Source organism: Antechinus flavipes, chromosome 1, assembly GCF_016432865.1.
Source record: "Antechinus flavipes isolate AdamAnt ecotype Samford, QLD, Australia chromosome 1, AdamAnt_v2, whole genome shotgun sequence".
Taxonomy (NCBI): Eukaryota; Metazoa; Chordata; class Mammalia; order Dasyuromorphia; family Dasyuridae; genus Antechinus; species Antechinus flavipes.
The window spans coordinates 119660707-119678117 of record NC_067398.1 but is presented as its reverse complement, the minus strand read 5'-3'; the positions used below and the strand labels follow the sequence as shown (position 1 = coordinate 119678117).

Sequence of the window (17411 nt, the reverse complement as noted above, 5' to 3'; positions counted from 1 at the left end):
TTCATTAGTGTTGTGGTATAGCTAACAGACTGAAAAAATGATATGCTCTATTTGCTTTGAAGATTATAGCTTTGAAAATATATCTTGAAGAGTTTAGAGTTGAAATTTTAGCAAGTGGAAAATAGTAAAGAAAAATGACAAATTGATAAAAATTTCCAGAATTTCAGAACTGAAATGTCACATGTGGGCAGTTTATGAAATATTGTAATCCAAATGATCATGGCCCTGTAGTGCTAGGAAGAATAATCTAGTCTCCAAAATTTCATTTTTACAGATAAAGTGACTGAAGCCTGGAAAATATGAACTCAAGATTACCTAGCAAATCTGGGGTAAAGCTGAACCTAGGATTCAAGTCTCTTATTCCCAATATACCAGGTCTCTATAATTTCCTCATGTAATTGAGAGGGTGAAACTGTTTATAAAGTAACAGTGGGGATTATCTAAGCAAGTCAATTAAATTGATTGGATTTCTGTAAATGCCTCCTTAGCTCCACATTGGATCACCTTTAGTTTGGGGTCTTAATTTTCTTATTTGAAATACAATCCAGATGATCTCTAAGATCCTTTCAAGCATTAAAATGTTATGATTCTTAGTATGGTATTCCTAATGGTATAAATATTCAGAAATTTAAGGAATTACTTCTCTGATATTCCATTCGAAATCCTGATCTAGTAATGTGAAGGCCATATTCATCAGCATCCTGTAAAAATTCATGTTTGAAAATGGCTGTTGGGAGCCTGTGTTGTCACTTGAACAGATCAACTGTCAATGGAATGTTAATGTAAGTACTGATATTGTCAATAGATTTAAAAAATATCACATTTTATACTTCTCATCCTATAATCTTTGTCATTTTTTCATTCAAGTAAGTTGCTAAGCATTCTTTAATTTTGAGCCATATGTTACCTTGCCATTTCTGCCAAGTATCGGGCTCCAAGCCACTTGTCCATCAGTTTGTAAACATCTATTGCTCTTTTTAGAAGTTCTTCCATATAAGATAGGGTCTTGTTCTTGATTAGCTCAAGTCGGAACTGTGTTGCTTGTGCTGTATTTAAAAAGTGAGGTCAGAGAGGGATGGTTTTGAATTCTATATGCACAGTTTCAAATAATAGTACTCCCTGTCCAATAGTGATGATTTGAACACGAGTATTCCCATAAACAAGAAATAACTCTCCTAAGCAAATGACTTCTCCTAAGAAGCAAACCTCTTTGGTTTATTTAATTCAGGAGGAAAGCATAGAAAATATTTACATTGAGACTAGAATTGGTCTTCAAGTCTGGATTACATGACATGGTCAACCTCTGTAATCATTCCTGAAGTGAGAAGTAAAGACAGAATTACCACATGTGGGTAACTTTAAAAAATGGGCAGGAGATTCTTCCTCAAATTATAACTAAGAATTAAGAAATATCCTGATTATTTCACTATTTTAAGACCACAGGGTTAAGTTTTTGTGACTCTGCTCTTTTAGAATCAAAAGACTCTCTAAGGGAACATTAGTAGCTTTCTGATGATGTCATCCTACAAGCTTTAAAGGTTAGAAGGATACATGATGCACAGAAGAGCAATGGTTAGATATAGAAAGCCATAGCAATAGTGTAGGATAGGAGTGAACAACAGAACAAAAGTATGAGACTTCAGTCATTCTGGTTCTTCTCTTTCTCCTATGTCAAACTTTTGTAGTAGACATTGGGAAGAAGGCAGGGAGTACTAAGAGATCTAGCTGGATCACTATTCCACCCTTTCCCCACCCCATAATTCTGCACTTAGATAATTTTAGTTTCTAATCCATTGACTATAATGATTTGTAAAAGTTTATGGTGTTTTGGTTCTATTTCTTGAACACATTGAAATCTTCCTTTTTCATTTGGTTTCCAGAACTTTAAGATCACAGAACTGAAAGAGGTGACCAGTTAATGGGCTATCGGAAGATAAATATCTATCAACTTCTTCCCAGCACTGCCTGGTGCCCACTTCTCCTTTATATTTAGGGAGAGGAATTTTTACAAATTTTACTCTTAAGAACTAAATTTTATTTTTTAAAGAACACTCAATCAGGAATTTTCCCCCTCTTCAGATGTAAATCATTCCCATTTTCATTCACCCCATTTAAGTCTTCCTTCAGTCTTCTTCTCTGGCCAATAAATCTCAGCAGTGCCCATATTTTTTTCCCTTATTACACCCATCCCACACTTTTAGTGACTTTCCTAGTTGCTGTTCTCCCTTCCCAATACATGTTCTATAGCATACACACACACACACACACACACATAACATACATACACATAGCATACACATAACATACATACATAACATATATACACATATATAACATACACATGTTCTATAGCAAGATTGTGATACCGAATCATTTGTTCAATTTAGGAAAAGTAGATCATCAAGTCAGATGTTTGGCCTGCATAGACAGAACAAGAATGACACTGAATTGTTTACTTTGTTATCTATTTATTCTGTCATAGTGCTGACATAGGTTAAATAACCTTTCTTAGAATTCTTCTATGATTTGTAAATTTAAAGACTATTTGTTTTTCCATGAAAATGATGTGATTGTTACATACCTTCACACTGAAGGGCTGTAAGATGTTCATCTCTTATTTTCATTTTCAATTCTTTCTGCTTTTCTAGAACCTCTTGTTCCTCTGGTGTAAGAACCACAGGAGGGATTTCCGGTGATGGAGCTACAGAAGTAAAATGTTTGAATAAAAATAATATTTTCATAATATATGTGAAATAATATGTATGTACATATAATAACATTATATAACATGTATAATAACATTGTGATGTTCTCTGTTCCATTTTCTTTGGGGGTCTCTGGGCAGTCTTTTTTTTCAGTTCAAGTAATTACCACGAGAGTAGCCAGTTGTTAAAGTCCAAATCCTTTATTATTTCCTTGCTTGAACCTGGGCAGCTTTTTGGAGAGGCTTTCCGTCTTGCCTTGGTCTTAGTGGGGGAAGTGTAGGAGGCCAGGCCAGCCACCAAGAAGGTAGAAGATCAAATTGAATTTCTCCCCTTGGTTCTGAGCTTAAGCTCCCACCTGTCTTCTCTGCCCTCTCAATCTCTCGGAACAGATCTTGGCTGAGGCTGCTAGTTTATATGTTCTACACTGAGTATAAACCTATTATTAAATCACTAGGAAACCATTATTTGTTGTAAGATTAAATCAATCTTACTGAACCATGCTAAACTTGATAACCATTGTCTCTATCAATTCCACTGACTTAACACCTTGTAAGAATCCTTTGTTTCAAGTTCAAAGTTCTGGCCCATAACATAACATGTATATAATATGGACATATCTATATGTGTTATATGCATATACAGTTATTAAACAATACAATTCAACAAATATTTATTAAACACTTCCACGTAGCCTCAAGTTAGGAATTATCGTTTTCATGAGTTCAAATCTGGTCTTATACACTTAGTAGCTAAGTGACTCTGGGAAGTCCCTTAACTGTTTTGTCTCAGTAGTTCTGTAAAAATGAGCTGGAGGAGGAAATGGCAAATCACTCCCATATCTTTGCCAAGAAAACCCCAAATTGGGTCCCAGTGAGTTGAATATGATTGAAAAAATGAGTGAACAGCAACACATGGCAGGTACTTAGGGATACAAAGACAAAAACAAATCAGTCATTAACCTCAAAAAGCTTATAGTCTAATGATGTTAGTGGTGAAGGTTGGGAATATGGATGTCAATATAGCCTGAGGAGAGATCATTAGGTGGCAGAATCTCAATGGGCTGGGAATCGGGAAGACTCATTTTCATGAGTTCAAATCTGACTTCAGATACTTGCTACCTATGTGACTTGGGCAAGTCCCTTAATCCATGTCTGTCTTAGTTTTCTCATCTATAAAATGAGCTGGAGAAGAAAATGACAAACTTCTCTAGTATGTTTGCTGAGAAAATCCCAAAGAAGGGTCACAAAAACTTGGATGTGACTTAAACAACTCAACCACAACAACATATCCTGAAGAAGAAAGAACACTAATATCTGGGAGATAGGTTAACAACTAGGATTTATAGAGTACTTAAAGCTTTGTAAAGAACTTGGTAAATTTGATTTCATTATATCCTCACAATACCTCTGGGGGACTATTATCAGCTTCATTTTATAGTCACCTAAGGACAGAAGTCTAAAGTGTGACCAATGGACCACTCATATCATAAGGTATGAGTTCTCATATGGTGCTGTCATATTTCATCTATGATTATCCTTTTAAGTGAGATATTTTTAAAAATTATTATCAGGAATTTTGAATGGAATTCTCCTTAGACATTACCCTTAAAAGATATACTGAATAGTTAAATCTTTTCTTGATAAGGCAGGATTTTCGTTAGGAGCAGAAGTTGTGGATGTAAACATGTTCCTGGAATTAAGTATCTAAGAATTAATATTAATGTGAAGCATGCTTCATTAACACTGTTCATCTTAGTTTGCTCACCCAGTGGTAGTGGGAAGATTTTGGGTGAGTGGTCTTTGAGATCTTTTGCTCTCCAAAGACAAACATGTGTCTTCATAAAAAACATTCCAATTCAGTTTTTGGCATTAAATTTAAGAATAATTAATGATGAAAAAATGGGGTTAACAATAACTACACTAATAAGAATAATAGCGATTGTTTCTACACAGTTTCATATATTATTGATTTTGACAACTGAGAATGAATACAAAGGAGTGCTATGAACTTGTGACAAAGGACAGTCCGTGTTCAAAACAGAGACACTTGCAAAAGCTGAATGCAACAAAAAGGATTTTTAAAAAATGCTACATAAAACAGGGAAGAGATTTTTGATTGAGGCAAACTCTATGCTATTAATAGATGACAAAGAGGAAACAGAATTGCTTAACTTCTAGGTGACACAGTACATGGAGCACTGGACTTGGAGTCAGTAAGATTAAGTTCAAATCCAGATACTTATAAGCTGTGTGACTCTGGGCAAGTCACTTATTTTGTATTTGTCTCAATTTCCCCATCTGTAAAATGGAGAAAATTGGACAATGTTTTGCAAGAGTGAATGTTGAAAACTATCTTTGCAGGTATTTTGAAAAAAATAAAATGCTATTATGACTTTGGCATGTAGATATTGTGTAGTAATTATTAATGAGAGGTAATTTCAATGGTACAATGGATAGGGGACTGGGCCTAGAGACAGGACTATCTCAGTTAAAATCCAACAGCCTCAGATATTTACTAGCTATACAACCCCGAGCAATTTACTTAATTTGTTTGCCTTACTTTCCTCAACTGTAAAATGAAGATATAGTCATAGTATCTGCCTTGCAGTATTGTGTAGTATTTGGGAAGATCAAATAAATATTTCAAAAGCACTTGCCATAAGCCTGGCACACAGTAAACATTTAATAAATACTTGTTTCCTTTCAAAGTCAAATGTTAACATCTTTTTCCAATTTGCTCTAATAATGATTTATTGTAACCACTTCTTGAATGGAACTTCTATTCTATATCTGATCCTTAAAGAAGAGAAATCAATTATAAAGACTTTGATAAATTTAAGTCAAGGAACACAGAAGAACTAGAGTACTAAAAAGACTTGCATATATGATTGCTGACACTGTCAGCAGTTATTGAATGGTTTTGGAAGATGTCACAGAATGGAAAAAGTGTAAATGACCTCATTTTCAAAAATAGGGAAGAGGTTTCTGTGAAATAAGATTGTGGGAGGAAGAATAGAAGAAGAGAGAAGGGCTTGAGCTGAATAAGAAGAAATAATGAGATGTGTGGGAACTGGACTAGTAAACAAGATCAGAAGTTGAATTTAGGAGAAGAAATTTAGCAAAATGTGAGATAAACTGAAAAAAATTGAAAGAGAAAAATCTCAATCACTGGCCCAGTTTCTACTTCTGGATTATAATAGAAACAAGATGAAGAAAAACTAAGGAAGATATAGACGGATCTAGCAAGATTGAGGAGGATTTATCCTTCAAATGGAACTTGAAAAAGTAAACTCAAAAAAGCTAAAGAGAAAGTAATTGGTAAAACAAGGAAAGGAAAGGAAAGTAAGAAAAAGTAGGCAGAACAAACAAATGAACATTAAGTGAATTGACAGAGTGGATTGCTAGGTAGGGGGCAAAATGGCTGCCAATTTTTTTCTTTTAAAAATTAATAATTGACTATAAAAAAGTTTTAACATGTATAGGGCTGAATTGTAAATATTCACAATGTAAGTTCAGGGAAATAGAAAAAAATGCCTCTCTATACTCTGAATTGTTAAGACAGGATGAAAGATTCATGAAGTAAACAGAAGTAAGACTTCACAAAGGTACAAAAGAACTTCTGAGTAGATGAGGCAAGACTTGATATTTGTTATAATGATAGCAAATGGAAGTTATTATATAGAAGAGAATGAGAAAGAAAAGGGCACCTGTACAATTGGAGGCTTTGCCTATAAAGATGATAGACTTGGACGTTCAAAAGATGAAGAAGCCACTAGTCCTAAGAATAACATAGTATAGACACAGAAGCTCTCAAGTGAGAGATCACCCAGTAATGGACAGAGAAAGAAGAAAGAGTAATAGTTGCTAATGATCTGCTCAGGGGCACCAAAGCAGCTGCCTTCAACATGATTACAATACAGATGTTTTTTGTCTTCTTAAGGACTGAATCTAAGATACTCCCAAAATTTATCAAAACAGATGACAACTGTCTTCTTCTGGGGAGTCACATAGGCATATATGACGCTTCCAGAAGGAACCCAAAATATTGTCAACTATTTTGAAATCTTAAGCATAAAACTGAAGTCCATTGGAGGCACTTTTGTTTTCCTCACTTGAAAATTTAGAGCAAGAGATATAGAAAAGAAAATTAATCTGAGTAGTGAACAGAAAACTAAGGGGAAGATACTTGAGAAAGAGATTTGGATTTCATGATCATGGCTTAGAGGGTAAGGTTGATATAGCTCTGGACAGAGATTGAGTATAACTAACAATAGCTAATAAAACTGTATTTGCCAGAGCATTTGCAAATCTAATTGAAAGTACTTCAAATTAGAATAGATGGGAGATTTCCTATGTGTATCCTAAAATTAAGTACTAAAGAGTAAAACTTTTTAAATTGTGGGTATGAGAACAGGTCAAAGAAACTGTCAAGGAGAAAACTTGGAGGGCCCAATAGCTATCTACAAATATGTTAAGGACTGTCATGTAAAGAAGAAACTATATTGGTTATATTTGACTCCAGAGGATAGAATCAGAAACAAAAAGTATAAGTTTCAATGAGGAATATTTAGGCATAATGTCAGGCTCTTCCTAACAAGCAAAACTAGTCAAATGTGAATTTGTCACCTCAAGTGGTGATCAATTCCTCCATCTTGGAGGGCTTCAGGTAAAATCTAGAGAACCACTTGTCAGTTAGATATATGATAGTGGAATTCCTTTCATGTTGGAGTTCTACCAGATGTGGCCACTGAGATTTTTCCAATCTTCAAGATCTGTGGAATGAATGGATGAATGAAGCATTTGTAAAGTGCTTACCACGTGTAAAGTATAAATCAAGGAAGTGAACTTTCATTCCTTCCAAGAGGATAAAAGTTAGTGAAATCTAGCCAAGGGAATTGTGATCACAAGGAGATAGAAAGATTTTATTAAAAATATGTAAGGCCGATTATAATCATTTCCTTTTTTTGGACTGGGTTTGACAGCAGTATATTTTGCCTAGATTTTTTTAGTAAAACATTTGACAATGTTTTTCATATATTTGCTGAATTTATGCATAAGATGGAAAGTGAAATAGAAAGTAGTGTTCTTTGGTAGAGTCAGAACTATTTGAATTGCAGAACATCAAAAATAGAGATATCAACAATTCTATATGAATTTGGATGGAGGTCTGTCTTGGAGTTCCCCAAAGATCTCTCCTCAACCCATTTTCATCAAAGACTTATAGGCATACAATAAACTCATAAAATTTTCAGATGACAAAAGCCAGGAGGGATAGCTAAGAAGATGGATGACAGAATTAGGATCTAAAATTATTGTAACCATTTGACAGAATAAAATATAATAAAATAAATTTTGATAGGAATAATTAAAATGCCATACGCTTAGATATTCAAACACTATGTTATAGGCACTGTGCTAAGCAATGGGAATTAAATAGAAGAAAATAAAAACAGTTCTTGTCATCAAGGAAATTGAATTCAAATAAGGGAATGCAACATGTAAAAAATTCAGAAAGTAAGGGTTAAGGGAATTGAGAAAGCAGGAAAGTAACCCTGTTTGGGCCTTGTGGAGGAAGAAGTCTTGAGATTCTGGAGTAGAGCATAAGTATGAATGAAGGAATCACTATGAGTGACCTGGGCACTTTTCTTAAAATTCAGGCCCTGAAAGGAACTAGAAGAAGGGATTTCATGGACAGGATGATCTTCTAAGGTAAGAAGGCTGTTGGAAAGAAAGAGGAGGAAAAAATCTCAACAGTAAGGAACAGAGCCTTGGGAAAAAATGGAGGAATGATTTTTTAAAAATCACAAGGCTATACAGCAGTTAGTTAAACTTTAAATTCAATTAGCCACAATGTTACATGATAGCCAAAAAAAAAATCTTAAAATAAATTAAGTGAGGCATCATGTCTAATGTATATAGTCATGTTATACACGTTGCTTTGGACATGTCAACCAGAACTACTATTTTTAATTCTGGTCATCACATTTTAGGAATAGTAGCATATAATAGTGTATATAATAGTGTAGCTAACAGGACTCAGAAAGTAAATATGATAGCTATTTTCAAGTTAATCATATGGAACAGAGATTGGTGTTTTATGTTTGGTTTCACTTATAGTAGTAAGCCAAAAATGCAAGACAGATTTGAACTTGACATCATGACAATTAGAGCTATCCAAAAGTGGATTGGGTGAGGATTTAACAACAACAACAAAAAAACAAGTTGGATGACTAATAATCAGGAATTTTGTCGATATAATTTCCTAGGAATAAATTGGACTACATAGTCTAAGAGGTCCTTTAAGCCCCAAAAGTCTGTTATTCTGTGACTGAAGATAGATTATTGATTTATTAATATTGGGCTGAACTTTCCTTAAAATCTATGTGATTGTGCTTAATTCATTTTAGCTTATTCTATACCTTTTTGGAGCTGAGATTTTATCAGTATAGTTACTTTCTCTCATGGCACAGATTGCAATAGATGTAGACCTTTTGCCCCATTCAATTCTTAAACCATGGCTTCCCACAAATCCTGACCATCAAATGTGCTAGAGAAGACATCCCCTAGCTGTTTTACATCACATGCATACCAGTTTATCCCTTAACTCTAAACCTTATTCCTCATTCTAGCTTTATGACCAGTATCTCTTTTCCAAGTTTTCTTGTAAGTATATGTTTTCTACCAGGAAGTGACTGCAGAATATAAATTATTTTATGGAATACCTTTCTTCTTCTTCTCTTCCTTTTTCTTCACAGTTTTGACACCTTTTCCTTGTTGAGGAGATTTTTCTTTAGGTTCTTCTAGCTTGCTTTCACTTTCATCATCTTTTTTCAAATTTATTTCATTAGCTACCTAGAAATGATGTTATTTTATTATAATCTGAATTTTTGTGAAATATAATTTGTTTGGATTTAGGGGTCAGAATATTTGATTTTCTGTTAAACTGATGGATGAGGAAGGAAGAGAAAAAATTAACAATTAGCCTTTCTATCAGAGGAGTTACTCTTTTGAGGTCAGGTATCTATTCTTAATGTTTTTAAGCAGGGGAGGTTTGTAAAATTTTCTGATATATAAATGAAACTGACTTGTTAACAACAGAATCTTCCAAATTGTATATTGTCCTTATATGGAAGCAATAGAAAGTGAACAAGATATTTTTTTAGGAGAGACGATAAACAATGGCTCAGGGTATTGGTTATTTTCAAGTAAAACTCTCACACAAATGCATACATTCCCTCCTCCCCCCTCATCTCTCTCTCTCTCTCTCTCTCTCTCTCTCTCTCTCTCTCCTTTTTGTCTTTGTCTTTCTCTGTCTTTCTGCCTCCTTCATCCTCATTCACTATTTCTTACAATGCAGTGATACTCCATTACATTGATGTGCCACAATTTGGTCAGCTATTTCTCAATCAAAGGAAGCTGATTTTTCCTTTCTACCCCACCCCCAGTTCTTAGGTGCTCTACCTTTCTTTCTATCTTTGGCTTCCTTACTATTAGAAATGACATTGATGAGTCAAAGGGGAATGACATTTTAAGTGCAATTTCAAATTATTTTCCCTAAAGGTTGATCTAATTTAAAGCTTCATCAATGCATTACTCTCACTATCTTCCTATATCTATCCCAAATTTACTCTATTTCAATCTTTTTTCATTTTTCCTATTTGCTGGGAGGCGAAACTTCAAAGTTATTTTAACTTATATTTTTCATTTCATTTGTGATTTACAACATTTTAAATGATTATTAACAGGTTACGGCTCTTTTTAACAGAACTGTTTACATAGAATATAATTTGAAAAATGCTGTTTCATTGTTAATAGGACCCAATCACCTTTTATATTACTTCCATGTGAAAACTGACTTCAAATTAAATTCTAGGAAAAAAAAAAGGATAAATCAGCTTAGAATAAACTCTTTCTTCTCTGGACTCCCACATCATTTATATATTATATATTTAGTAGCATAAAGTTTAACATTTAATTATTGTTTAATTAGTTATGTCTCTCCAAAAAATTGTAAACTTTCTGAGATCAGAAGCTCCAAAGACAAATGTTTGGAATAGATGCTCAATAAATACATGCTGATAAAATTGATTCTTTATGTTATGCAGTATTCATTTAATGTCCATTCTCAGATGAGCATTGGGATATATTGAAGATTTTTAGGAATTGAATGAATTTTCTTTTAGAGCAAGTCTCTTCTTTGGACCCTTTGGACAAGCTAATGAAGTCTGTGAATCCCTCTCAAATTTTAAATTCATAAAATACATAGAAATATAAAGAAAACTAATGATATTGAAATAGTCACATACACATTTACATAAGTATACACACATACACAAATACACATTACATATAAAACAAATGAACATATTCAAGGTTTAAGAAAACTACTTTAGTAACTTTTTTTTTGTTATGAATGTTTTGACTTCAAAACATGCTTTCCAATTCTTAGTAAACTGAAGGTAGTTAGTGTTGCTCCTATAAAATGTGGGCAATTCATTTCCAACTTGCTATGGGAAAGCATTACAAGCTAGTAATTTTGTTTTAAATCTGATATTTCTGCTTTGTCAACATCTCTGTGATGATGATGATAATAACAATTATTATCTTGTTCATTTTCCTGGGCTGTTTCCCTCGAGGTCTCTGAGTCCCTTTCGAAATTAAAATGAAAAGGCAATATTTTTACTTACCTAGCTAATAAGATGGGTGAGGACTTTGTAAAAACACATTTTGATGTGTGACAGTTAAATCTAATTTGCTTCCTTGAAATAATTTTGTCCTGACTAATTAGAAGAATGCTTTGCTAAAATTAAAACAACATACAAAATGGGTAACTATTGACAGAAACTGCTGTAAAGAAAAGGACTTGTGTTGAATTGCTCTTGTTGTTCTCTTCTGAGTTTGTTTTGATCTTTCCTGAAACTATAATAGCTTTCTACAGTCAGGGTTTTTTTTTTTCTGTTTCTTTTTTGCTCATTTTCCAGCCTATTTTAAGACTTTTAAAGTTGAGCTCTGCTCCTAGGCACAGGAGGTACTGTCCCAAGGCTCCTGAGGTGGGAGGGGTAGAGTGAAATGGCAGAGCTTGGTGGAGAACATGGGAAGGGTCAGGAGCAGAGGGCAGGAGATTGTGATGGGGGCTAGGAGGAAAGGGGAGATATCAAGAATTAGAAGAAAGAGGGAAGGCATCAGGTGGAGAAAAGGGAAGGTGGCAGGTGAAAGAAGAGGGAGACGATAGGGCCTAGGAGGCTGGGGGAGAAGGTGGAGTGAAGGGGGAGGTGATAGGGATATGAGGAAGAGTTGGTAGCATGGGGCTGGGATGGGGGGTGGAAGGTGGCAGGTGGAATAAGGGGAAAGTGTGGGGAAAGAGGAGATAGAAACTAAGGAGTAAGGGGAGATAGCTAGGAGCTGGGGAGAAGTGTTGGCTAAGGCTACGGGGAAGGGGAAAGTGGCAGAGAGCTAGGGTGGAGGGGAGATGACAGGTAGGAGAAGGAGAAGTAGCCGGGCTGGGGCAGAAAGGGCAATTGGAGTGTGATTATTAGACACCACCTGTGCTAGGCTACACTCCCTTCTCACTCAAATGAAACAGACCTTTCTTGCAGTCCTTCTAAGTTATCTTGACCTTAAAAATTGTTTCATCATATCCTTTTGTGGCTTCTGTCCCTCCAGAATTCATTTTGAGACATGACTTAAAGTTGTTTCAAAAGAAATTGGGGACAGAGCTCAAGACATTTCCTGCCTTTTTCTCTGCCATGTTGTTTACACTTCCCCAAGTGCTGAATTGACATGATTTGAACAGCACTGATTTTAAAAGATCCTGTTTTCCCTGTGGCAATTAATTAAACTTAAATTAATCTCTTTTGGAGCAGGAAGGGTCTCTTTTCACTATCACTACTAATGCTTCCATTAGTTCCCCTTAAAGATCAAATGAGATGATGACTTCCCACAAATCTTAAGAGCTGTTACACAGAGCTAGTACACAAACCCAAGACTTCTGTCTAAAAACCCACTGTTTTTCCACTATAGCATATGATGATGATGATGATGATGATTTTGTCATTGAACACCCCTTCTGAAATCACTTAGTATGATTTTAATGGTAATTATGATGAAGATAGTAATAACAGAAAACTATGGGGACAATTTTCAACCTAAGAAGTTTCTCATATTTTCTCCCTCAGAGAGATTTAATGCAAGTAATAGAATTAAAATGGACATACCTTATGATTTATTTGGCACTATAAGAAGAAATTCATGAAATTATCGAAAAACCTCAGCATTTTAGGACATATAAAAAGGTGGAATTATGAAGGCAAGGACGGTCCCTCACTCTACTGTCAACTTTGTCATCAACATTGGTTGAATTTTATCTCATTGACACTGACAGTGGGTTTAAGTATTGGGCATACAATGAGGTTCAAGATATAGTCCCAAACTTTAAGGGATTTACAGTCTAATTGGGAGGCATATACAAATTATTTACATATATTATTTATACATATTATATTTGAATTATATATAATATTTTAAAATTATATATATACATATAAAATATCTATCTGTCTATCTATCTATCTATCTACATGACATGTCAGAGAGAATATTTGACATTGAGATCCTGAAGAGGAAGAAGTCATAAAGAGTGGGGTAGTTAGAGTTTTCTGGAAGAAATAGAGCTTGGGCTGTGTATATGAAGGAATTCTAGGATTTAGCTAAATTGAAAAGAGATAATCAATTGATTCCAAGAAGGGAAAATTGTGAGCTGAAGAAGAAGAGAGGTGATGTGCTTGCTAAGTTTGGGAAGCAATAAAATATTTTTTTGTTTGGCAAAAACTGATATTGGATATTGGAACAGTAGGGGCTAAGAATGAAGGAGTTAAACCAAGATTGCTGAAAACCTTGAATTTTCAAGATAGGGTGATGTGTGTCAAGCGTGGAATAGTAATGGATAAGATTTTTGGCCTTATGATCAGGAAAATTGAAGTTCAAAACCTGTCCCAGGCACTTGGTGGGAACTCAATTTCCTCACCCCATATTTGTTCCTCCCTAATCTTACTTTTGGAAAGCTATTCCTCTGAGGGCAAAGAGTCCCTCAGATATCTTTTCTGCTTAGAATATATGTGCTAAATGATTATCAATAAAATCAAAGACCATTGAACTTACCATGCTGTTTATTGCTGTATTTGCATTCTGCCACACATTCATGACAGTCTTTTCATCTACTTCAAATTTGAGTTCAACAACTTCTATACAGTAATCAGCCGTGCCTCTTTTCAGGGACCCTCTACTTTTGGTCTTGCTTATTAGTCCTTCAAGAGAGGGAAATTTCCTGGGAACTACAGGGATTCTTAGAAAAGAAGATAGGTTAGTTTTGGTTCTAAACTTCCATTTTTCAGGATAAAATGTTTTTGTGACTTTAACTACCATACTTTAACATTTTTTGAATCCAAGTTTCCCTTTCATTCAGACTGTACAGATGCTATTCACAGGCTGATTCTAATATTGATCAGTTTTGACATGCTCCATTTTTCTTACTTGGGCTGGTTCACCCCTTCATTAGCTTTCCTGCTGGTTCTCCATTCTGAGGGTGACTAAACTGCACTGATTGTTTGACTTTATCCCTGATATAGGTTACATTGTCTGAACTTAAGGGATTCTCCAGTCTCATGCTTCTTCAGCAGCAGTCTAAAAACACATGTTTTAACCTCAATTAAAAAAAAAAAATCCTGGGAGAAGAATTCTTGAAGGAGCAATAAACTCACAAAAGGCCAAAGATATATTTTTCAGGCTAAACATATTAATACCAGTAAACAAAATTAACCTAATGAGTATGTCAAAAAATCAGTAGTAGGTTTTAACAAGCAGTGGCTTCTGGGAGGAAAAACTTCATATATTTCGTTAATTTTATTAGTGTAGATTTATATTTCTCCATTAGGAGCCAATCAACCTTGTTTAGAAGCTAGGTCAATGTATCATTAAATGTACTTAGAACACTAGATCATGTTGTGAGAAAAGAGGACATCATAAAGCTGAGAAAGAGAGACACTTTGGATATGGAAAACAATGTGCAGAGAAGAGAATTAAGATATAAATCCAGAGAGGGCAAAGTAAGAAAAGTAAAGTGTAAGTTTGGATAATGTTCAATTTATGTACTCTGATTATAGGGAAGATTAATTCAGTCAAGTTCAAAGAAAAGATGTCAAATTAACTGTTGCCTATTGGTTTAATTTAACATGTAATTATTGACTCATTTCTGTGGTGATGGAATTGAGTGCTAATGCTGGTAGATTAAACTTATTAATTGAAATTTAAAACCAATAATTGGCTTTCAAAGATATTTTCATATTTAGATTTATGGCATGAAGAAGCTTGCTGGACTAGAAATCAAGAGATCTGGGTTCAAAACTGATTCTGCTACTAACTAGTTAGGAAGCCAAATGTAAATGATTTTCTTCAACTACAAAATAAGAGGATCAGGGAAGATAATATCTAAATTCTCTTCTAATCCTGCAATTGTGTGATTATGAATAGAATGTGATAAATAATATTGATATTGGTTGAAATAATATTGGTTTAAATAAAATTGGTTGATATATAATACATACTATATATATTATGATACCATGCATATATGATATACATAGTATGTATATATGACACATAATATATAATATTTTTCATTCATTCTTTCACATAGGTCGATCGCTTTGTATTTTGAGAAGCAATAAACATATCACACCAAATTATGAAGTCATCATGTAAAGATATGACTAAAGAGAAGGGGGAAGAACTTTCCAGTATTCTCATTCTCCCTAATTTTCTAGTTAGAAATGATAATAGATTGTCTGATATATGAGCTTAGTGGTTCATACCTTTATTAAAAGGAAAATAACTGTTTGGATTTCTGTAACTGTTCAGAGATGAAGCTGAACCTAAAAAGTATTTATTTCTTAGAAAAATCTAAAGGAATCTACATAACTGACACATGCTTTCTTCACAGTTCCTTCCCACATCTCTCATTTCCCTGCTTTTCTTTGCCTATCCTCATCCCCCATTCCTAAAACAGTCTGCCTCCTGATTACCCAGGCTTCCTTTTAAGCTGCAGCTTAAACCTCATGGTCTGCAAAGGGCCTTCTCTGGTCTCTGGACTAAGTTGCTAGTCAGTTCCCTCAGAGATGTCCTTCCATTTGTACTGCATAAACCTTATTTGTATATGATTGTTTGCATGTTGTCTCCCTCCATTAGAATGTAAGATACTTGGAGGCAGGGACTGTGGTTTCTTTTGTCGTGTATTCTAAGTATTCAGCACAATGTATGACACATAATGAATGCTTACTGGCTATCTATTGCCTCTATGGCTATATAAACCCATCAATGATCACTTTTGTTGTTGTTTTATATCCTCTTATTACTCTTCTTCCTCTAGGCTCAGTTACTCTGACAAAAGAGACATGAGACAAAACATTGTGTGTTTTGTTTCTTTTTTCCCCTCCAAATCAAGGGAATTTATTATACATTATTTTGAGGTTATCCTTTGACAGATTAAAAATTAATGCCTCATATTAGTATATTACTTTCAAATTAATCCTTCCTTTTCTCTTAAGTTCCATAATTTAATATTTTATGCTGATAAATGTTTTTATGTTTTAATCTGTTATTTGTAAATAATAATAGATATAAATGTATAATATAATTAATATATTACATAATATAACTAACAATATATTATATAATAAAGCTAATATAATTCTTTGGCATATATATTAATTTACTTAACTCATTTGATGTTCACAGCTCAGTGAAATAAGTGATGTTGTTCTCCCTATTTTACCAATAGGGAAACCAAGGCCAAGAAATGTATAATGATTTAACCTTGATTAGTATGAGCTAATTAGCATTTCAGACAGGATTTAAACCATGATTTTCCTGACTGCTGCTATACTTGTTGCTTTTTGAAATTTCCTTTATAATCAGTGTTTTTTTCTTTTCTTTCAGTGTTTTAGGTTCTTTTCATGGTTTTTTTGGGGGGAGGGAGAAGTGAAGGAAGTTGGCCTATGAAAGTCAAGAATTCACAAAATGTTTTGTATTTTTTATCTTAAAATAAATTGTTCCTTCACTATATATACCATTTGCTTACTAGAGTTAGAGAGGCAATTAGAAACCTAATTAAATAGTCTCTTATCAGATTCACTGTTTGGAGTAAGTACATTTATAATACACTTAAGTCTTTCTAATTCTGCTTCCTTATGTATAAAATTAGGATAATAATGCCTACTGTTTTCAGTGAAATATAGCACTTATATAGATAATAATCTATAAATTTGAAGTTTCCCATAAAGGATATCTAAATGTAATTTAAAAGTACCAGTTAAAAAGCTACATTAACCCCCCCCCCCCCCATATTCTTACTTGGCATAGATTTCAGGTACCTCTTCATCTTCGAGATTTATCAGGGGAACTCGAGTGCCTCCACTTTTAGCAAGTTCAATGGGAATTTTGCCTTCTATTCCCCTATAATAATCTTGAAGAAGTCTCTTTGTGTCTTGGAAACGTGAAACTTCCACCTTCAAAAGCAAAATGAAGATTAATATATAAGAAAGAGTGAGACAGTTTCTTTCTGTCTCTTTCTCTGCCCCCTTCCCCCCCTCTCTTTCCAATTACCATTTAAATTCTGATAAGCATTTTTTTTTGGTCAGGAAATAATGTGTGTCTT

The 17411-nt window shown here is 34.1% G+C and overlaps 1 protein-coding gene across 9 annotated transcripts in view; it reads right to left on the bottom strand.

The window, feature by feature from the left end:
- The window catches only part of SPEF2 (sperm flagellar 2), a 235389-nt gene that overhangs the window by 53816 nt on the left and 164162 nt on the right, over positions 1–17411 (bottom strand). For all 9 annotated transcript variants that reach the window (XM_051989705.1, XM_051989711.1, XM_051989718.1 and 6 more), the window contains 5 exons: positions 17108–17262; positions 13862–14045; positions 9427–9556; positions 2582–2701; positions 908–1046 (listed from right to left, as the gene is read on the bottom strand). In XM_051989705.1, the coding sequence (XP_051845665.1) occupies positions 908–1046; positions 2582–2701; positions 9427–9556; positions 13862–14045; positions 17108–17262 (728 nt within the window). The remainder of the gene's footprint in view (positions 1–907; positions 1047–2581; positions 2702–9426; positions 9557–13861; positions 14046–17107; positions 17263–17411) is intronic.